Source organism: Corvus cornix, chromosome Z, assembly GCF_000738735.6.
Source record: "Corvus cornix cornix isolate S_Up_H32 chromosome Z, ASM73873v5, whole genome shotgun sequence".
NCBI classification, from domain to species: Eukaryota; Metazoa; Chordata; class Aves; order Passeriformes; family Corvidae; genus Corvus; species Corvus cornix.
The window spans coordinates 55881672-55905746 of record NC_046357.1 but is presented as its reverse complement, the minus strand read 5'-3'; the positions used below and the strand labels follow the sequence as shown (position 1 = coordinate 55905746).

The window sequence follows — 24075 nt, the reverse complement described above, 5'->3', positions numbered from 1 at the left end:
CACAGGACATGTGGGAGTTTAGATTCCCTTTCAGTAACTAAGCACCTGAAAGCCAGGCATTATTTCATCAAGCTCCTCTGCTAGTCAGATGTCAAGGACAGATTCAGATGGCCTGATTCCAAATGACACTGACTCCAGAGGAGTGATGGAGTTTCTCTGAATTGGTGGAGTGATGTGTGCCAGAAAACATTGCTTAGCTTTCAAAGCAAGCACAAATAATTGGTAAGGGACCTCGAGGCAGCTGCTGGTAGTTAAAGTGCTGATTCTTTCATGTGTTACAATTCAAAACAGTGAAAACTGAACACTATTTAAATTAATAAAAAAATGCACAACAGACACCATATCACTAAGAAAGCCAGTAACTTTACTGATTTGTCTGCAAAATACAAATTATACCTTATTTCCAGCAGGAGAATCTTTTGAAATTTTCCCATTTTTGTTCACTACAGACAGCTGAATTAAGTCCCTTGAGATACACAGATGTGGTTTAACTTAGTTATAACATCTTGTCATCTAGTGGCGACAAAGTCCAGCTTATGCCGCTGTGAGCCTCTACTTTAATATTTGTTGCAAATGCTTGTATGCTCCCATTTACAAGCTATTTTTTTATCACCATTGTTTTATGGAAGCAAATCCCCATGAAAGAGAAGAAAAAAAGAAAAAAAGGATACAACAAACCATCTGAAGCAATCCAAGTGTAATGCCTGCAGTAACCCAGGTCTGATATTAAATACACAAAAGACTCTAGTACTGCATTTTTAATTTGTAATTTTTTTTAAAATTATTTATTTAACTGACCTTTTTTTGAATCAAACTGAGGTATGGATCAGTCTGAGGTATGAGAAGGGAAGGTAGAAATGCAACACGTGATTATGAAAATAATCAAATGGATATTTTTGATGCAGAAAGTCTGTGGCTCAAAGCTTGGATTGCTCCACATCTTTGGTTAAAATATATTAACAAAAGCCTTTTATTACATCTACAGTCTGAAGCATTCTAACAGACACCAATGTTCCATCAGTCCTTCAAGAGACCTGTAGTGGCAGGAAATTAATGCCATGTAACTGACGACATCACAGCAGATGGCACAAACAGGAACAGATGAAGTATGCCATGTTTAGGCAACAGCCTTTATTGAGGTTTCAAGTGGCTTTTAAAAAATTACAAAGCGTTTACCTTCAAGGTGAAGGAAGAAGGAAAACAAAACAGCTGTTAGACTACAGATAAAAGAGGGTATATAGGATAACACATACAATACAAAAGGGTTGACATCCTTGAAAACAGCCTATGAGTTCTATTCTTATGCTAACTTTACCTGAAAAAGATCTGAGGACAACAGATAGTTTTTATATTAGTCATTAAAAATTGCTAAATTCCTCTTCTGGGAAAAATATAAGCCATTTTGTTATAAAACACAACTTTTGAAAGACACTGAAATGATCAAAGCTTTACTGTGAATGGCTCAATGCATACAGTGTACATGTTGTGCAGGTAAGGTATATCATATAATTGTCACCAGCAATTAAACACTAACTGACAACACCTTTTAATAGAGATTAGCTTAGCTATAACAATACTTGCAGATGTCTAGAATGCCACTTCAGGTGTTTGAACTTGCAATTAAGAATGTTGCCTAAAACATCATATAGCATGGGTTAAGGTAAAGTAAATGTTAATACTCTTTCAGGGCTCTGCCCCAAACTCCTTAAATACAAAGGAATCACACAATAAACCCAAATTAGCTTTTGCAAATACAATAAATGGTAAGGTACAGATAAAGGAACAAGAAAGGTAGACAGTTATAGTTTACAGAAAGTGACTTCACAATCAAAGTTGTGCTTCTTATCATTAGATCAGTTTGCAAATATGCATTATCCCCCACAATTTTGCCAGTATAAATTAGTTGCCCTCTGCAGCAGGAACAAGAGGGCTGACTGGCATTTATTTTCACGTGATTCTGTTCTACTTGTGTTTATACAAAAAATCACTGTCAGAGTTAATATAAATTGCCCAGGCAATATTTTTCACGCTACTTTCTTCTTAGTTACTTGCAGTAATATATTACACTGCATCTTCATTAAATATGATACCTTTCATTTTTTTCATGTGTTGCTGAGGCAAATCGCAAGGTAAACTCTTAATATGGCTATTCTTAATATATCAATAGACCAAATCCCCTTCCCCACTGACAAGTTTCTACTACGATACCAATAAAATTGTATTTTTTCTTGAAATTACAAGGTACATTTGTGATATATTTGCATATTTTTGACACACCAAAGTTCAAAATTCTCAGATGAGAATATGAATACAGATTAATCTGAGGGTGAAGAAAGTGGTTTCAAACACAGGGGTTTTGTGTTTGAAAATTAATTATGGGCCCCATTTTACCTTTTTTTTTTTTGTTTGGTTTGGTTTGGTTTGGTTTTTTTTGTTTATTTTTTGTTTTTTTTAAAACATGCGTATCTTTGTTTACCCTGCAGTTTGCTACACGAGATAAGATGGACGCATTAGTAGCACAGTATTCTGCTTAAAGAGTTTCCAGATTATGCTATAGCCCCTGCACGGCTGAAAGTGCCTGTAAGGCAGGCTTCTGTAAAGTCATGGTAAGTGAAGAGCCTGTGTCCTAATGCACACTGTAGTCTGATCATCATTCTCTACTACAGAGAGGTACACTCTATCACTGAGCAGTGCACAGCAACTGCATATATAGGTGGAAAAAAGAGTGTGGATTTCACTTCAAAGTATTTTGCGTTGACATTTCACTGTCACAGCTATATTCTTCATCATAATGTCAATGTATGTAGTTGAGACCTAGAAGGACTCTTGAAAAAAGGAGAAATATTACACTTTTACTATGGCACTAACATTTTGCTTAAACACTTTTTCCCTCCAACAGAAAGATTAAACTGAAACACTTGAATATACCATTTTTTCTAATATACAAGAGGGACAAAGAGGGACTGAAAATGACACATTCCCTCTGGTCAAGCTATCTTAGTCAGAGGAACAATATGAGGCTGGAGAAAATGTGGATGTCGTGTGCTGAAGCAAGTCCTGCTCCGGTGTAAACACACAGGGGGCGTTGCTCAACAACATGCCCACTGTGAGATGACGTGCGGAGGTCCATGAGAACCAAGGACCAGATGGCCAATATTGGCTGTGTAAAATCAACCAGTTTTGAATGACCTTTTAACTGATGATCTCTTTAAGAGTTTTATGTCTGTGAGAGGGGAGGAATCTATACAACCGGCATGTTTGTGCCAATCCCTCCCTTTGTCTCCCCCGCTGCTTCAGCACATATTCACCTGCGCTCACGTAGCTGACAGCCATTAAAGCTGTACATTCAATTCTGACAGGCAGAATACCAGCTTCATTAATGAGAGGGCCAAGTTACGCCACTTTGTCATTTAACCCATGGAAAACTACAAGATACGCAGGACGTTAAGAAATAGAAGGGCCCTTAACTTGTTACAATGCACAAAACAGCATGAAAGAACTAATCAGTATATACAATGGATGGCAGTTCACCCAACTGATTGTAAAATGCTGTATTAAAATGATTTAAGTTGTTACACCATGGGTAAAGTATAATCGTTTACAGATCAGTCTTTCAACAGCTGACTTTGATCTGTAAAACATATACCCAGTAAAATAAAACTGAAAGAAAATAGTTAAATGTGCAACTGCACAAATATAATTCCCCACTATTAAGAGAACAAAAACTTTTGCTATTACCATAATTATTATATATATTAGAAAGCTATACACAAGCATGTTAATTTCACAGATTTTTTTAAAAAGATTCTTAATATTTTATATAATTAGAAATACACATTTCAAAAACAAAACTTATGCAAAGAGAAAACAGTTATCTTGGTTAGCAAAGCATGGAGTTCCTCAAGGCTTAGGGTAGTGCTTTCTATACAAAAAGTCCTTTTTGTTTTTTTCTTCAGGACTGTTTAAAAGATTAGCAAAGCTATCAAGGAAAAAAGAACACATTTTGGCTTAAGGAAACTACAAAAGCCACAAATGCTTTGCAAACTCTGTCTTACTTTTTAATATGAAAATAAGCAAAATGTAATGTACATATTTTTATACTTTTTTTATTTAATAAATGATGCAGACCCATAATTTTAAAAATTAAATATGTCAGCCCTCGAACTCAACATTTTTAGAAGTATGGTCCTCTTGAAATGGTCTGATCCTTTTTAAATGAGTGCCATACTCCAGAAATATGCCTGCATGTTTGTGAGCATTTTCAGTATGTTAGGTGACCCAGACTCTTTCTAGCATCAATTCATGGCCACCCAACTTCTGGGTCTGTCAAAACATCTGTACATTTTCTATATGTTGCATAACAGCTGCTTTCTCTCTCAGTAAAGATCTGCCATTTCTGGCAAATGTTTTCATTTTGTCTATTTACATGTAAATAACGTTGAACCTGCAACATGACACTATCTATTGTAACATACATTTTGCAAGGGAGCACAACAGTGAAAAGAAGTTAGCCTTAAAATCTATTTTGTACAAGTGTTCTGTTGTACAACTCAAGTGCTAAGCTTATCTCAGCATTTCTGTTTATCCTTATACTGCATCACTGAGGCAATTTAAAAGTACTTTTACAAAACAGAGTACCTGACTTTTTTTCACACACAGCACATATAATGCATATCGACCCTTCCCCCCTCCCCCCTCCCGTTAAGGTATAGCACACACACACTGCAAGAAAAAAAACCCCAACTAATAGTAATAATGCTATCATGTTGCCCATCCTTCAGAGAGCCGCATGCGCTTGACAGAGGGGCTTTCCCTTTCGTCCGGCGAAGGTCTGGTGAGTCCAATGGGGGAGTGGAATTCGTTCCGGTGATCTTCTCGGTCACTTCCATCGTAGGAACTGCTACAGCTGCTCAAACTGTCAACAGGAGATCTCCCCGCCTCATGGCGCGTGTGCTGTTGGTATCTCGATGATGTGGTGGTACGGTCTCTAGGAGGAGAAACAGGTTCTGACTTGATGTTGAGGCTTTGAGTAGAAGGCAGGGAGAGATTTGTACTCTGAGATAAATGAGTGCTAGTGCAAGCTCTGTAGGAGGAAAGGAAACCCAGTTACAGACGGAGGAGGCATGGAGCCCCCAGATATGCACAAACACTCACACAAAACACCAGTGTAAAAGCTCACCAGGAACAGCACATGCAGAGAGCTTGGGCACTGTTGTCTGAGCAGAATTCACAAATTCCAGGAGATGAAAGCACCACAACAGACAAGCCCTCAATTTGGAGAGAGGTCTCACTTTCAATCTCTCTCTTTTTTTTAAAATCAAATGTCATCACAAATTTGGGAAGGTGAGCCTTTGCACTGTTGGAACCACCTGCAGGTTTCTGTGTAACTAATACTTGTGCGTGTGTATGCATTAGCTGAGACAGGGGAAGCATGGACTTTCTTCTGGGTTTAATCCCATTAATTTGAATGCACACAACTATTTTTATTGTGGTTTGTTTTGACATGTGACTTCAGATGCAAAACAGAAACAAAAAATTCTGGTCTGGTAATTTTTATACCTTTCAGAATAAAGTTGAAATTACTGGTCCTAGGATTGACATCAACAAAATAGCACAGGCAGGCAAGGATTTAGATATGATTTATGGTTTAAATCTGTAAATCCATAATTCAATCCAGAATGCATTTGGATAAACTACAAAAGGGAAGCAGAGGAATAGGAGAAGATAGAGGACAACTCTGCTTGCCCATTGGAAAGCCAAGCTCAAAGGATGATATTAGCAGACAGACCGCTATGCTGAAACTTTTTCAAAGGTAGGCCGTATAACTATTCTAAGCTTTTTTTTTTTTTTTTTTTCTGTGCATTTTTGTGGGCAGGTAGTGGCAGAGGAAAGAGGAAACAGGTAGGGACGAGAGTGAATACTGAGAACATGCTTTATCTCTATGGGAGAAATGAGATTACTTTCATCTGCAGAATATTTTGTACAAAAGCACCACCTCCTGGCAAAACTTGACTTTTCATTATTGAAATAGAATTCTCAACATGCAGTTCCCATTATGTTCCAGTTCAAGGACCATTTGCTCAGCTGAAGCTAGTGTATTACCCTAGAGACAGCATTTCAAGGTTTCTATTCATATTTATTTATAGAGGGGTAGGAAGGCATTAAGGGCAACAGACCACTTGGCTTTGCAAGATTTTAAACCTAAATGGATATGCAGGCATTTTTTAATGCAAGAAGATGCAATATTGTGATTTGTAAGGAATTTCTAAGTATGTAGAAGACAGAGGTAAGTTTAGGTGTGGTCTTTTCATTTATTGAAATACTCTACTTTCCCAGGTATCTCATCAACTGAAAGCTAAGCGTTACTGAAACAACATTTACTACTACTTGGATGAATTTTTTTTCTTCTGACAGATTAAAAATAAAACTATAAGGCTTCAATATTGAATGATATAATCTTCTTTTATCAGGAATTACTGCAGTGCTTAATAATGAATGGATCTTTTTAGAAAATAAAGTAAACAGGATGTTCTACCTCCAAGTTTTTCATCAACCCCTCAGTCTTATACAGATGTATTTCTCAAACCTGCAATAAGCCCTTTCTTAAGTTACGAAGTTCATGAATAATAACCTTCAATAGTAAAACATGTAACCTTTTTCTTTTTTCAAGCAGGATATTTTCTTTGTATTGTTTCTGTAAATATTAAATTAATACATATAAGAAACTGTAAATATAAGACTTTGCCATTCCAACATAGTGAAATATTCCATTCTTCCTGAAAATTTGTTAAAAACAATCCAACGAAAATCCAATATACATCTCTGTCATTTTTTTCTTTTCATTTCCAGTGACTTTATTTTTGTGTTGCTTAGGAGATCCTAGGACTTCACCTGAGTAAACAGGCTGTCAGTTTAGTATGATAAGATTACACATGAATTTACAAGCCAAGCTTATAGCTAAACTGAAAGTCCTGTAATAAAGGATGGTGGAGCCTGGGCATTTGATTTAGAAGTGTTTGATTTGAGCAAATGACATGCCACTTTGCAAAGCTGGGGATAATTAAAAAAGATAAAAATAGATAAAAAGAACTATATTCAGTTAAATGTGTTCACATGGAACATACTAGCATTCTATTGTGTGACAGCACCCAAGGGAACAGATCTAGAGGGTTGAACTGAGTGTCATTGATACAGAGCTGGTATTGCTGTGCTGGAATATTGCCTTTTTAATAGTGCCTCAGAAGTGAGTATGAGAATGCATCTCTATAGACTTTTCTACAGATTCCTTGGGAATCACCGGCATTATTACATAATCACCTGGCATACAAATTAGAGGCAGTTCTATAAATGCTACAGGTTGATTTGAATTTTGAATCCCCCCTTTTTTTCTGTACATTTAAAAAAGGATAAGAAGTCATTTTGGCAGGTCAAGACTGAAGTTCTGAGATTTAGAACAATATAAACAAATTGTAACAATACAAATAAATTGTAGCACTTATTTTGAGTCACCGTTTTTTTCTTTCTAAATATAAACTTTTTCTGCTGAAAGTATTTCTGTGATTTGATATATTTTTATTTCATTATAATTTGCAATATTTCATTAACATTTTCTGAAACATTTTTATGAGAAGTTCGTCTAAGCTAAAATGGTCACTTACATGGGAAACATAGTGTTACACATACATGTGAATGGTGAAATAATAGGTGCTAAGGTGCAGTTTATAAATCTGTATTCCAAACAGAAGATTGACCTCTATTTAGAATGGAAGCTGCGCCATAAGAAATGAGAGTTCAGTCTGCTGCAAAATGGTTTAATTTCCTGTATATGTATGTGTGAGTGTAGAAACAGCTGTTTGCACTTATATGTATCAATGCGTATTTTACACTGCTGCTTCATATAATTACGTTAATTTGGCCCTATTTTCATCATGTGAAACCTTCACTAAATCCCCTGGTAAACAAACAGGTCTTGGATATGGAAAAACTACTGAGAAACTAATGAAAATTATTTCAAAGGTTTGTATATAGTTATGTGCACTGAATAGGTGCCAGGCAGACCACTTATTCTGACATCATGACCTTTTTCCACATATGGTAGGAAAACACTTCATTTTATGGGGACAATGAAGGAAATTAATGTTTTAACTTGGCACAGCAGTCCCTGTTGAGGCCAGTGTAGTTAAAATTCGATGTTTATTCAGATTATGATGGCCACATGGAGAAATGTTGGTTCCTATCTGGTTTCGACACAGAACAACAACACAGCTCTGCTGTGTGAGAAGTGGGGAGGAAGACAGGGTGCCATGAACTTGGGATGATGCCAGCTCTGTATGCATCTCCTTCTACTTGAATCTCCAACTGGTATTGAAACTCAGCATGACACAGGTAGAAGTGCAGGTCTGAGTAAGTGGTGAGGACATGAACATGGACAATGTAGGGTTTTCTAGGGAGAGAAAGTGGTCTATTGAAGGAAGAAAGCCTCATGCACCTTTTCTATTATGCCTACACTTGCTTCTCTAAATCAGTTTATTTCCTCACTTCATATAATTTTCTCCCATAAATACATGTAAATGAACATTGAAAATTCATGGCGAAATTTATTTATGTAACCTTAGTTATGTGCTAATTTGTATCTAGGAGAAGATATTTTTGACTTACTAGCAATTCAACTTCTTCCCTCCTCTCTGTTTTTATTTTAGGTAAAAGCTAAGTGTTTTTTAGTTGGTTTTGTTTATTTTTTAATACTTTTCTGATCAATGTAAAAGCAGAATAAGAACTTCTGTATCAGGACATTTTGTTAGGCTCTCATGTGCTAAGGTTTACACTTTTTAAAAAGGAATTTTAAAACAAAGAATAACATGAAAATGAATTACTAGAACATCTTATTTATAATTGTGGCATAAGAAAAGAAGGCTCAATCTGAAATACATAAGGTTTTATTAAAAGCAAGGAAATTGTCAGAACTGATATAAATTCATTAAACATGATGTAACTGTTTCAAAATTTTTCAATAAAAATTGTTTAATGGAGAATATTTCCCTATATCTAGATATAGTTATTATCTAATCAAAAATAATTATTGCTAAGTAATAATCTTGCTACGTAAGGATCACAGAACAAGTCAATATTATGTATGAATTTGGACAACTTTTTGTTCATCTGTGTAGAAGTTTAGAGAAACTTCTCTTACTTCTCTTAAATAATTATCTATATTGAAGCATCTTCAGATTAAATGTTGTTTCTATGCTTGCATTCATATTTTAGGAAAGTGAAAACTTCACCTGTGGATGTTACTTTTAGATGAAAATATTGTCTCTTAGGCTAGGAAGATTTCTCATACTTTGGATTTTTGCATAAAAATTTTGATAATTTATTACAAAGTTTGAGAAGGATTTCCCTTTTGGTTATCAGCAGTTAAATTCTGTTAGTCTTTTTGGAACATGTTAAATAAGCAGTAAGAGACATCAGTGTAATATTCAGGCCAAATCCCAAAGCTTTGGGAGGGACTGATTTTCAGTAGAATTTGTATGTGTATTTTTTCCAGAGGTAGATGCAGTTAAAAGACCATGAAAATACTATTTTGCTTTTTAACGCAAAAAGTTGAAAAGTCTGGCTTGTTTTAATGTCCTAGTCATGTCTAAACAGGCTCTACATTGTTATGCTGTTCACCAGGATCAGCAGAAGGCCAAAAGGTGCACAGAAAGTGAAAGTGAGCTACTCCATGTACTCATGTATTTACCCTCTAGTTCACCAGCACTAGTGTGGCTCCAAATTGCACAGTCAGCGTGAAGAACTAAGAGCTAGGTTGCAGAGATCTCTTATTACCTTCAAGATGGTTCAGACAGTGCTACTGAAATTGCTGAGGACTGATCTGGAGCAAGATACTACATCTAACCTATCTTATTCTACTACTAACCACATTCTTTTGTCATGCATTGAGGAAGCAGAGCTGATTTTCACCTCTAGACTTTGGTGAAAAACAAAACCTGAAGGAGAGCTGTAATGTCTCTTCCATTAACTTTGTTTTCCCACAGGTTTTTATAGCCTACTGTTAACAACAGGCATCTCACAGTTGCCAAATATTTCAGTGTATAACCTCACTCAGCACAGAGATTTGTGTTGTCAAAACCTTTCTAGATGTTTTTTTCTCAAGTCTGTGAAGATGACTATAATTTTGTTTCATTTTTAAAATATTTTTGCAAATTCTAGATCAGGTTGACATGGACTGAATATATTCTACAGAATTTCAAGTTTTTCAAGTAATCCAAAAGTTAAAACAAATGCTTTTGCATGTAGAACTCAGTGAATAAAATAAAGGCTTATGATTTTCTGCAGTGATAGAAGACTTCTTCAGAGCTGCCTGTGAAGCAGCTTTCATAGCTGAATTCATTTACAAATCATTGAAAGAATAGTAATAAGAGTAGCAACTCAGAATGTAATCCACAGCCACAGTCATTACACTTTGACATTCTGCAATATGAATCAGAAACAGATCACAATGTGTGACATATCTGAAAAGGCATGTAGTTAGTTTAGGAGCTAATTTATACTTTTTTTTTTTTTGGCTAACCAAATAGCCTTATTACATTCCTTGGTATGGTACTGATTGTTTATACAGTGATATCTAACAAGCGAGCTTTCAATTTGTTTGAGAATTTATAACTGATTGTTCAGTAAGTCTGAATGCTGCCCCAGAAATAGTGCAAACTCAAAAAGAAAAGTGTAAGAGAAAGATATTAAGACTATTTTTTCTAGCACGGCAGGTATTTCAGCTGTATGTTTTTATGTCATTTGTATCTCTATATACTTATTCATATAGGAATGAGGTTTAAAAAAATTGTTTCATTTGAAACACTTGTATAGCTGTCCTTAAAAACCCAAATCTTCTAGATGGTAAGGACATTAAAATAAGTTACAAAAAATGGTCAGATAAAGTAGAAAGAGAATTTTGAAATTTAAGCTGCATTTAGAGTATTAAATAGTTCCACATTATGGCAACAATCTTGAAAAAAAAAGAGTGCATATGTGTAACACTTCTTTCTGAAAAAAAAAATTCTTTTCAAATATATATGAATTAAAATTTTTCCTCATAAATACACTCCAGATGTTTTCAGCTTCTATTTTTATGATAAATCTTTTAAAATTCTGACATGTCTAACCATACATTAGGCTACTGTGCCACACTGGTGCATGCCTATGGTCTTACTCAATAGAAACTGCAGATATCAGAATATTTGAAAGTCATACACTTGTTCATTTCAATGAGCCAAGAGGTTGCTTGATCAGGTGATTTGCCTGTGTGAATTTTCACATTTCAAAGATCCCAAGATGATAGAGCGCTGCGTTTCTCCAAAACTGGAGTAAATACTGTAAAATTAGCCACTAGAGGGCAGGAATACCTGTCCTCCTCAGTACAGGCCCATCAAATTAAGTTTTGTGAGCTCTCAGTTATTTGGCCTAATCATGGTATTTTCTCTAAAAATTATCTCCAAAGAAATGAAACTTGAATTTCAGAGTTGAGCAGAAGGGAGTATGTTATTATTATATAAGGTTAAGTCTTAATCTCAGGTCAATTAATTATGTAAATCTTACTTTATTAAAATGTCTAGAAAAAATTCTAGTTTACTGTAAGTCTTTATGTGATGGTAACTGGAAATAAAAAGCATAAATAGTAAATATAGCATCAGTACAATATAGGTGTTTGGTTTTAGTAGTGAAATAAAATGCTATTTAAAGAAATAAAAACTAAAACATAAACAATACACTACTGAGAAGATATGGACACAGAATATTTCATTGTAGCTCCCTAGCAAACTTTCCATGAATTGCATTGTTCCAGTTTTGCAAAATCTAGTTTTTACACACAGTAACTATGTTCTGGTATGTTACTTGACATATTTCACATTTGGAATTACTGGGGAGACTGAAGTCACAGTAGGACAGTAAAGTAAAGAAAACACTGCTTACCCCAATTGACTGAGGGTAGATGGTGGCATGTTATGTAGGTGTTGCTGTTGCCAGCCAGTCACAGAACCAAGATGAAGAGCACTGGCTGTATTAAAACCAGAGAGAGATGATATATCTGCACTACTCAGAGAATATTCTAGATTTGAAAACAGAAAGACAATAATTAAGTGAGAATTAAAGAGAAAGCAATTAAACAACACAGTAATTTTCATGTCACTTTGTAAGCCTTTTAATTTTAATTGCACAATCACCTTAAGTTACAGCAGAAAAAGTAGATCTTCCTCTTCCCTCAACTCATTAACTTGGGAGCAAGTAATGCACTAATAATTATTCTGGAATCTAGCAGGGCTTTACTGGGTCTGGCAGATCTAAAGCATTCTTGGCCTGTAAATTCACAATAACTACATATGCATAACTACAAATTAACTACAAATACACTGTCAGAAAGACTTGAAAAGTAAAACATTTTGGTTAGAGTCTTCCTTGAAGAATCCAGCAGGCAGCCTATTTCTGAACAACACATGTGTTCTCTAATACCACTGGATCTGTGTGTCACTGTGTGCACTCTGTACAGCAGCAATTCACAACAGGAACTGTAAAGATGCCTTGAGGCTTCATTTTTGTGCCCTCCCAGGTAGGGAGGTGTGATAGCCAACAGTTACTGAACACTGATGTGGAGATACTGAAGCTGCTTATTCCCACTACCCTCATGGCTTTAGGATGTACTAGTGTACTCAACTGCATGAAATTATCTCCAAGGAAGACTAAGAACTGTTAACTGTTTTAAGTTTCACTTTTTTTTTTAAAATTAAAGCCAATGAAATAAAGCTACCAAATCAATTTTTCTTCAAACAAGACAGCTAACTTTAAAATAGATATGTCTGAAGTTAGTGACAGGTACAGAATAAGCAAATGTAGTGCAAAGGCATAACAGCTATGAATATTTCAGTTTCTCCCAAGGAACATTAGCTAATTCATTAATACTGAGATAAACACTTGTCAGCACCTTGCTCCCTTCCCCATCCTTTGCATCCTGCACTCATACTCACCAGTACCATATGTTGTTGAGATGGCTGATGGGTATCCTCCCATCCCTTGCCCTGGTAGAGTAGGAGTTGCTACGGAAACCACTGGAGTAGCCAATGACTGAGCAGACTGGGAGTTATTTATCCTTTGATTCTTTTAAAGTAAGTAAAATAAACATATTATTGACCAGTTTTAAGTCAGTTGAGTGTATCTGCTTTCTGGGAATGTTTTGTGCATGAGAAATACAGACTGTAACAAACTTCTAGAAATTAATCATTTAACATGTGGCTTTGATGAACTCTGCCAACCCTATCATTTATAAGCTTTCAAGAGACCAGTTGTCACCATAGTAACCCATTACATCAGTATCTCCTAGGTAACTGAACTAGTAAGATTGCTTTTATTGTTGGTAGAACAGATCATGTGAGAAACTAATGAAATATATAAGCTCTATTCCCATCGTTTTCCTTTTCACTCATATAGGAAAAAAAAGCAACCACAAAAACCAATAAAACCCACAAAGCAAAACAAAATGAAACAAAAAAGGCAAAAGAAAAACCCCCAAACCCAGCTCTTCTGGATTTTGAAAGTGAGGAGCAGCCCCAGATTGCTGAACACTGAACTCTTACCAGGAGATGGAGCTCTGACTACTTCTTTTTGTGCAAAAAAAAGCCCCAAGCCTTCAAGGCTGTTAGATTACACAGCAGTTACTCGCTTATCTTTAACTCCAGGGCTCTAGATGTTGCACTGTAAAAATTACACTAGAGAACTCTAATTATGTGACTGGCAGGAAAAAATGATTAGAGAGCCACCAAAAAAGATGTCATAAGGCTCCACCATCTTCAACAACGTAAGTTTACATGCTCTCCACCACCACCAAAATGAAAGCTTAATTCTAGCAGGCATAATTTGAATATGAACAACAACTGCATCTGGCGTTCTATTGCTATATTTAAAAATTGTGATGAATTTTCTGTTTACAACATAGCTATTGTAGCATTTTCCATTTTATTTCAACCAACATTTCACTTACATAATGAAAAATAACTGGTTTTCTTTTCCTTGTTATTAAGATGAACATCATTACCACTTACCAGAAGCAGATCAACATCCTCAGACTGATTGCATAGGAAAGGAGTGTTAAAAATTAGTAAATATAAATATTTACCAGGATGTAGGTTTTTAGCTTACAGAATAGTTTCATCTCATAGGGGCAGCAAAATAAACAACTTCTGAGCATAGCTTGGAAAAAATACACCTCATAGATCTCTTATTTGTCCTTCAATTGGAGTGTTTGTCTCAATTGTAGGAACAACCTATCCAGGTTTCAGCACAAGACTTTCTCTAAGAATTAATTTTTTCTTCCACAGTGCCATTGGATGCAGACTGTCTTGCTATACCTGACAACTTAAAGAGTCCCTTGGAAAATATAATTTTTAAAGGGCTTGGAATAATTCATTTGATGCAGACAGCTTGTCACTGCCTTGGTCAGCTTTGAGTATTGCTGTGTAGGACTATTTGTCACTTTTTCACTTAGGAGGCAGCATCACATTTATGGACAGTTTTAGTTTGATGATTAATTTATTTTGCATCAAGCTGAAGAAGCCAACTTGGAAGTTGTTTTAATAATGCTTGTTACAAAATGGAAAGCTGCATCACTTACATTACCATCTTTTAAAATTAAGTTCACTTTTAATGTTAAAATACTCATGAAAGATTTACGTGGAAACGGACTTTTGGAAAGTCCGGCGTGGACACGATACCTTCCCAATTCAGCCTTCTAGCATAGTATATTGCCTAAATTTCACTAGTTCTGACAGGAGATATAGAAATTTCATACTCCTTTTTCTCTTGCTCTATTTACTACCTTATCATTACAAAATTTGGAACTCACAGTGGTAGGGCTCAAATTAATTTATTGCTGTTAATATGCCTTCTGCTAAGAGTCTGTGTGGCTAAATATTTAAGAAAAACATAATAAGTTAGGAATCCTCAGGGTTAAAGTCAGCCTTTATAAAAAATTCAGGAAAGACTCTTTCAGCTACTGGGAAAGACACTGCAGAAGTTTAGACTCTGCAGGGCGCAGTTCCTCTTTAGCAACCCAACAGACAAAAAGTAGGAAGTAAATAGGACTTAAAAAAGCAATCAAGGAGGCTCAGCCTACGTCCCCAGCTTGATGTCAAGCCCAAGTCAGAAAAATCAAACAATCAAGAATTTATTTGCCTGAGCCAGCCTTGAAATTCCTAAGTAACTCCTATCTGAAGGAGACAAAAAGAAGAACTTTGAAAATGCATTACCACTGATGGCATGGTATTCTTGCTTCCAGGTGGAATAAGCACACGGAGGTCTGGTTTACGGTTGTTCATTCCCAAATTCATTGGAGGAGGAGATTTTGCTTGCATATTCTTGTTCAAGTTGCCAGGTGAGACCAGCAGACCTGGTGAGTTGCGGGAGTTGCCATATCCATTTCCTATTAAGGTAAAAAAAGAGAAAAAAAAAAGAGAGAGAAGTTTGATAAAGTCCACTGGTTTTTTTAAGCCTTTCTAAAGCTGTGAAATACAAAACTCATGGTAAATATCTATGTCATGTATCCTTATGGGAAAATACAACATGTGCCATATTTGGAACAACTGGTCTTCAAATGCTTTCTCTCATGGCTGCTGCCATCTCGGTGATGTGTTGAAATTAACTCAATGATACAACTCTGTTTACAGCACTGTCGTATATAGCATGATATACTGTGCCCTAGTAGCAGCCAACATCTGGCATTTGCCTTACAAGGAGCAGGAAAGTCAGATAATTTAAGGGCATAAAAACTGTCAAAGCTATTCCATGTTTTCTTGACAACGACAGAAGATTGTGCCTTTCCTGACTCAGCCCTTTGCAGGTCATGATTTTGTTTTGCTTTTAAACAAAGGATGAGTATAACAAAACGATAATTTCCTCAAAAGGCGGGGGGAAGACCAGGAGGATTCATAAATGCTTTGGGGTCTTTTTCACTACACTTTTTGGACCTGGTCTGTCAACACTAAAGTCAATGGGAGCCACATCATAACCTTATTTGGAAAACACCACCGTATCTTTCATCTTCATCTCTCTTCTGCAGGCCCCAGGGACAATTCTGACAAGCAAATGCTTCTTTTGCCTTTTTTAAAAAGGGTTTTCTTCTCTCACCACACCGTATTGACTACTATGTATCCATAAGGTTATTGACCTACCATACCAATAAAAATGAGACCTTCCTATTTCATTCACTTGATTTCACCTCTTACCCACATAAAATCTAGGGAAAAAGATGACTTTTTAGTGTAACCTTGAAATTCTGTCTACACAATCTCAGGAGAGGTACAGAAACTGCCCAGTCATAGAGAGGGAATAGCATGAAAATTAGTATGGAAAGAGAAAACTTTCATGGGTAAACACCAAAGAAACACTAGGGAAGGCTTTCTGTTCTGTGCTCAGCCTTTGTTCATGAGCTGCAACAGACAGCCTAGAATTTGTGTGAGAAGATGAGCTAGTGAGTGTGGCAGAGCCCTCTGGGTCAAAAACCCCGGACCTTCAAATTTCCTTTGTAGTCCCAAAGTCAGTGAAGAACACGGTATCTCACTTCCTCCTGCCTCTTTCCCCGGATGTGAAATGGGGTTTATAGCCCTAAAGAACATAAATGGATTATGGAACTAAATTTGATAATGTCTATAAGGCGGGCATAAAAATGACAGTACATGACAGCAATTTGCTCCTCTGGTTAGGATAATGAAGTGTGTCCAAGCATGACTAAGATTTTAATGTTTTTAATCCTCAAGCTCATCAGCTACTTGTATTTATCAAATCAACAAATACATGGAAATAAAATCTGTCAGAGGCTGTTAAATACAAGTATGCCACCTTAGGCTCTTGGAGACCCTGAACTGTGAACACCAGGATTAAGGCAGAGGAAAATTATCACAAAACTGCTTGAAATCTGTATTTGTCAGGTATCCTTAGTAACTGGTCTGGCCTGGCTTGTTTGTTCTCACGCTTTTTATTATCATGATCTCCCAAGTCTTTGCAAAATAATGAAAACTGAAGAGCACTCAGATCACTTCCAATATTCTGTATTAAAATGACTTTAGAGATTAAGCTTAGTTAATCTTGTTGTTTATTTCTTTAATAACATCATACAGTTAGTAAGATAAAATGGGTTATTGAAATGTATTTTTGACTTGCTAAGCAAGCTCAGCAGAATGGTGTCAAAATTTTCCATTTTGTGTCAGTAGGCTTTTTTTTTTCAAAATGAGCAATTGTTCTCAATGTAGATTAGCTATCTATTATGCTCTAATTAATGCTGTGTGTTACTACAGGCAGTGAAATTAGAAGGGGCATTTTGAATATACAACAATATTTTCTGCCAGAAACCACACTGCATTTTTGAAAAGTTCATCATTTAGAAACTGAATACTGAAAATCAAAGCATGAAGTGTTCAACAGCAGAAACTGAAGCAAAAGGAGGGTTTCTCTGGTGTCAGTTTCATACAGGAGGTATTTTACCAGCAGGACGTAAAACTGCCTGTGAAATCTGTTGTATGACAAAGAATTGTTCAGAGTGACAATGAAATTGTTTGAAGCAGCAGTTTTTTCAGTTCTACAATATAGGACCTAAGATATATAGCAAAATAGAATGTATGTTTGTTTCTAGTTGTGATTTTTGGAGAACAAAGGACCTTACAAGAAAGAACTCCTATTTCCTACATAAGATGTACTTAATATAATTTACTATTAAACATTAGGGGAAAGAATGCTTCTGTATGAAGCTTTATTCTTCAGAAACTTTCATCTGAAGTTTACACCTTCACTGATGTAAAATAGTTTGAACAATGATTAGATTTCTTATATATATATTTTAAAAACATCAAATTCTTTTTAAGAACTACTGCAATCTTTTCTTTGCCAGATGATTTCTGCTGTACATGGCATATTATGCCAGCTAGCATTTTGGAGCCATATAATAATAGTTCTTCTTTCCAGTCACCAACTTGTTATTCTTTTGGTATAATGAGGATTCAGGAATGTAAGACTGTGGACCTTAAACCAGTAATACAGAAACCCATCATTTGGAAATCAGTGATGAATGCATGCATGTGGTTTACAGTTAAGAAGAGTCTGCATTTAAACCAGCTCTTTAAACTGTATCCTTTTAACTCAAGAGGGCTGTGGCCTGCTTTGAGGCAGCTGTCCCACCTTCAGATAAATCCACCAAAGAGAATGGCCTCATTTACATTCAGAGGCAAAACAAATGTATAAGACTTCTAATGTACAAATTAAACCTTCCTTCATGCTATACTTTAAAATTGCACTCTGCCTGGACAATTATCAATTTAGATGTGACCATATGCAGAACATCTCATTCCACTTTCCACTTGAAAGCACAAAAATTATATGTCGTATATGAATGGATTTCCTGATTATAGATCATAAGAAAATGAAAACCAGATGGATTTTAGAACAAGTTGGCTTTACATTTTTATTTGGTTAAAAGCCATATTTTTGATGGAATAGAACATTTTTAAACATTATGAATATATTCTGTAATGCATAATGAAAATAAAAACAGTGGATGCAGAAGTTTTTAAGGGCATATGTCAGAATTTGTAAATTTACAGCATTTTCAATTCCATAAGTTTTCAGAAAAAGAATTTTTTTCCTTGTATTATACTGACTTGTAGGAGCAAAAATATTTTATGCAGGAAAGAGCTTGTTTCTAGATGGACTGTTGGAGCAGCACGTGTCATGAAATGCAGTGCCAGAAATTGTATTTAGATTAATGGCAGAATATAAAGTCAAGTGCTTTCTGAGCACAGAACACTCCTCTTGGGTATGCTCCCACATTTTGCATTTAGGTACAAGTGCCACTGACTTTAGAATGAATTCTGTCCAAGTACAAACTGCATGATTAGCCCTGTAATATCACTTTTCAAAAAACTCAGAATTTGTGCACTGACAGTTATTCAATCAGGAAGAATTATTAAAAAAATCCATTTAATCATGGAAAACTACAATATTAACTATGTTACAAATTCATGTAATACCACCTTAAACAATCACTTCCATATTTTAAGAATTTCAGGATACCAGAAGGGCATAAGTTTACTCAGGACAGAACAGGGAGCAAGCAGTTTACTTCTCTCCTTTCATCCTCTATTATTAACACCTGTGCCTTTTAAGGAGTTTTGGTCATTGGTGTTAGAGGGGTTGCAAAGTGACTGCAATTCTTAATAGTTTTAGAGTTAGAACAATAATTCTGTACTGAGTATTTAAGCCAGGAAGGTTTCCACGTGTTAAGATAACACAAATGAGAAAAGAATAACTTTTTTCCTTACCTCTCAACATTCTTGAACATCATTTTAATAATTCAAAGTCTTTAAGTCTGGAAAAATTGGAAAATTTTAGTATTTTGATTTCTTGAACTTTTGAAACTGTCATGTTCCTACTTTTTTTTTCTTCTCTTTTTTTTTTTCTCTCTTTCTTTTTGTTTTTAATCTTTTGTGACTTCAAAGATATAGAGATATATTGAATGAAAAATCCTCTATGGTAGTCTGAAGAAGTAGAGTGGGAGAACGAAGAACAAGACACACAATTTATATGTCCTTTATTTGATCTCTCTTTTGTTTACTCTAGTGCTTTTCACGGAACATATGGGTTGAGAATTTACAAGATGCTTAGGAACCTGGGATTAATTTTAATAGAAAGTGAACTTTCAAATTCTTGAAGAAGTTTTAATAAATACTAATGCTCATTTCAAGTTTCCAATAAGTGTATGCTCTTGTGAAAACTTTCGTATTTCTTCCAAGATGCATATGTACATTGGATTTCATGGAGGATATCTGCTTCTTGCTTGGTTATATTAAATGCATATCCCATATATACGATATGTTGATTTGACGCAGTCCGTGCCTTTAATTGTGTCTCCCCTTGTTGGGAGAGACTTTTTAGAGTCTTTGCCAGGAGTTAGAGACGAACGGGACCTTTCGCTTTCTCAATCTTCAGATAGTTGTTTATTAAGTCTTATCAGGAAAGTACAAGCCACTGACGTGACCCAGACATAGAATGAAGCAGAGAATGCAGCAAAAGCCGAATTATCAAGATTACACAGCCTTTTTAAAGGTAAATTACCCAATGAAAACTTAAAACGCAAGGTCTTTTCACTTCTCTACCACTGTCTAATAAATCATCTAGTCATGCTGGCAGGAACTGAGGAATTCCCTGTCAAATCATCCCAGACCACTTCTGCCGCAGAATATGGAGTAGATGGAGAAGAAGAAGAAGGTCTGGAGAACAATAACAATCCTCCATGTGGATGTTTTCTGCTTTTATCTACTTCCTATACTATTAAAACCAAAAACTCTAAATTTTTCACCTTGTGACAATCTTACATAATATTCTATCACCTAATCCACACCATTGTAGATTCTAATTCTTCCCAGAGGGTAGGTAATTTTCTCCATGGGAAGGTCAAAACCAGTATGGTCCAGGGGGGTAGAACCCTTCAAAACAGGCAGAGAAGTATTCTCTATATTCTGGGTTCCCCCATTGACTGATCACCAAGCCTCTCAAAAAGAATGTTAAATTTGGAATTAATCTATATAAACACAAGAGCAAACTATTCTTCAAGTTATCTACAGAAGTTATAACTTCAAAATATATGCATATATATGAAAGAATCAATAGAAATTTTGCTAAATTTGCACCCAGTTTTGCACTCATCACTTGGTTTATTTTCCTATTTTCTGGAGGAATGGTAATCATTCTTAATACTAATTAAAAGGCAATAAAAGTTTCCTTTTCTCTCTCACATTTTATGTGTCTTTTTTTTATGCATACACACTGTTGAAACAGGCTACGGTTTATCACCCAAAATAAAAAGATACCAACAACAAAGAACTAATGCTAGGAAGCTGTATTGTTGTTCACCTAAATATAATTTTAAAAAGAGGTAATTGAAAGTTCTTACTCATATGTCACATGCGTGTCACATTTCACAGCACACAAGTGTTACTAACTGCAAATGGGAGAAGAAAACTAATATGCTGCTACCCTAATCCAGAGAAAAATAAAATCTTCACTTTAAAATAGCTGCCTGTTCCCACTGCACTGAACTAATGGACCTTCTTTACTGAATTATGGGGAGCCAACTCAGAGAGATGTGGTATAAAAAACCTAATGACTTTGTGTGGAAGAATTCTCAAACATCTTGTGAAAGCAGCAGCTACTTTTTTGAGGGGACTGAAACAGGATGGCAGTTCAGAGAACACACAGACATTTGGGAGAATAGGAGGAGAATGAGAAGAAAACTATCTCAACAACTCTTTGTTAGTTTCAGAACCAACCACTTAGAAATAATATAAATAAATGGTAGAGATTTCCACATCAACAGAAATCTAAGTCAACTCTCTCTAACTCATCCATTCTTGACACGCAGGTTCTATAACTGTCAATGGGAACTTCTTGCTCTTTAAGTCTAAAGAGATGAAAAGGGCTCTCTGATGGCACTACAGTTGTCCTGGCTGGGAAATGAGAGGGTATTTGGGAACCACTAAAATACTCCCAATACTGTAGGCAATTTAGGTGTACATGCCACCTGTACTGAACAAAGCTAAAGGTCACATTGTGCATCCCATTTAATTATTCTGGGTGAGTTCTCATTTTAGAAGTCAGCCAAATCTCCAGTTCTTTCATTGCAGCTGAGGTAAATGGTGTCTTCAAATTTCCTTAGGAAAACTGTGTATTATCTGCTTATATTTGCAGTATATTATGAAGGAAGTTACTTCTCTGTTCCATGACTTACGGGGCCAGGAGTTGGACTTGATGATACTTGTGGGTCCCTTCCAACTTGGCTTATTTTGTGATTCTGTGCAGTTATTCAGTTTTGCTTTGTCCCTGTGCTGGTTCAAGTACTTAGGTTCAGATGCTACGTATTGTGACAACATGTGTCTTACTACTGAAAGACATGTTTGGTGCCAATAGTCCTCTGACCAATGTAATGGTTTGCCTGACCAGATACCCATCCATAGGCTAACATCCTGGTCCATCCCCATCCACATGGAGGTTCTGGATGCCTGGGTCTGGGTCTGCCATGGCATCTGGGTCTGTCCCGTACTCTCACTGGCCCTGCTCCTTGGCTGGGGCAGTGGGATGGGTCCTGGCTGCAAAGCCCCAGGAACCTCTGCTCTTCCAGGCTTCCAGCTGCTTTCTGACCCCAGTGTGTCCTGGTGGCATGTTCCTCACATAGGAATTAAAACCCAACTCACATCATCAACGCTTCATATTGAGTACTGCCAGCTGTCTTACTGAACTGCTTATGTGGATGAAGTAGTCAAAATTATTTCTAACCCGTGGTCTAGTTCATATAAAAATTGGAACATCCTTACAATCTAGTGTTTGTGGAGTATTTGCTGGTGCACAAACCTGTTGCTGCAAGAAGTCGTTTTTATCCCATAATGCAGAAATTTGGCCCAGATTTCCATCAGGACAGTGAACCTCTTTACTTTGAACCTCTGCTTCTCAGGCAGAGGTTCAAAGTAAAGAAGGTTCAAAGTAAAAGAAGTGGCTCTTTGGTCACTTGACAATGCAAGACATATTGTAAAATAAATTTCTGAAAGTCTAAGAGCAAGCTGTGAATTTAGGTGGCTAGAAATTTGAGATGATTTTTCAGCTGAATGGAGAAATAGGTGGGCTTATTTAGATTTACCATGAAAGACCATGAGAACAGAAACCTGACTTGTGCATCACACCCCATGCAAACACTTCACTTCTGAGTCAAGTGCATGGCAATCTAACCTGATCACCAACACTGCGGTTATGTTTTATTGCTATAATAAGATCTGTATTTAAATGTTTCTAAATTAGTACTTGCAGTAAGTATTTCCCCACTTTAGGAGTTCACACCTTAATAAAATAAATGTAAAGGTGGCACCTGACTGTTTTGAATTAGCCTGTGGCTACCCACACAAGCGACTGTGAGAAACCCTTCAAAACAATTCTCACTGCAATTATTTTTCCCAAGTGGTAGGCAGGTATTTCAGCACATGGATTCCCTCCTTGCAACCTTTGGAATAGTGATGTATATCATAGACAGCAAGGGTCTGTAGTTAAGTTATACACTGAGAGAAGGGGAAATGTACTTTCTTCTTCAAGGATGATGATCCTTATTCCTTTTGTTTTGTTTTGTTTTGTTTTGTTTTGACTCAACAAAGCAGAGCAATAGATACTCCAAATCAAGGTCCTGTTTGTGTTTTTTTAATCTTGAACTACAATTACTATTGCCAGTATTCTTATAATATAATGCCCAATCATAGCATCTTATTATCTGCTTTCATAATTCTTTAATGGCATCTCACTTCAGGAATCTTAGATCACGCAGCTTTCATGCAGAAACACTAGCTTTCTGTTATCATTACTTCTCATTTTATTGATTAATTTATTTCCATTTCCACGATTTTGTTCTAACACATTTATGAATAGCTATCCTCTTTTCAGAACCCATATATTTCACCTTATCTTGTTTTGATTGAAACTTCAGCTAATCAAAAGAGTGACTAAGTTGCAGTTATTGAGAAAAATTGCTTAATTATACAGTGGTCTTCAGTGCTTTATAAATATGGCTGTAGTTTAAACACATGGGCACTGCACAATGAGCAACAGGAATGTATTCTTGTGTCATAGTTTTGTAAGGTCCAAGCAAAATGTCAGGGATCAGAGAGTAATGGCTCTTACCATGGTAAAAAAGTGTCTTACCAAGGTAAAACACATCTCCTGCCCCTACCACTTGTGTGGTACAAACCTGCTACCATGAGGAGCTGGCACAGCGCAATGTCCCTGACCAATGTCCCTGACCAATGTCCCTTCCCCCTCTTTGTTCTTGCTTGACATTTGCAAATGTTAGTCCATGTTCTGCACTAGGAATACACTTGTCTTCCACATTAAGATGTAGTCTAATAGGAGAGGTCAGTGCCAAGTGTTGAGCATGTTTATCAGAAACTTATCTTGTATCACAGATTTTCCAAAAATCTTGCAGTTACTGGCATAGCCCTGATCTCTTAACATGTG

General features: G+C 36.1%; 1 protein-coding gene across 13 annotated transcripts in view; it reads right to left on the bottom strand.

Moving 5' to 3' along the window:
* Nucleotides 1–343: 343 nt before the first annotated feature.
* MEF2C (myocyte enhancer factor 2C) overlaps nucleotides 344–24075 on the bottom strand; it is a 125644-nt gene continuing 101912 nt past the window's right edge. For 8 of the 13 annotated variants that reach the window (XM_019281995.3, XM_010393025.3, XM_019281994.3 and 5 more), the window contains 5 exons: nucleotides 15291–15463; nucleotides 14088–14111; nucleotides 13017–13146; nucleotides 11968–12103; nucleotides 344–5083 (listed from right to left, as the gene is read on the bottom strand). In XM_019281995.3, coding sequence (XP_019137540.1) covers nucleotides 4762–5083; nucleotides 11968–12103; nucleotides 13017–13146; nucleotides 14088–14111; nucleotides 15291–15463 — 785 coding nt within the window. In that variant the 3' untranslated portion in view covers nucleotides 344–4761. The remainder of the gene's footprint in view (nucleotides 5084–11967; nucleotides 12104–13016; nucleotides 13147–14087; nucleotides 14112–15290; nucleotides 15464–24075) is intronic. The other 5 variants (XM_019281998.2, XM_019281997.3, XM_039566696.1 and 2 more) reach the window with 3 other exon arrangements.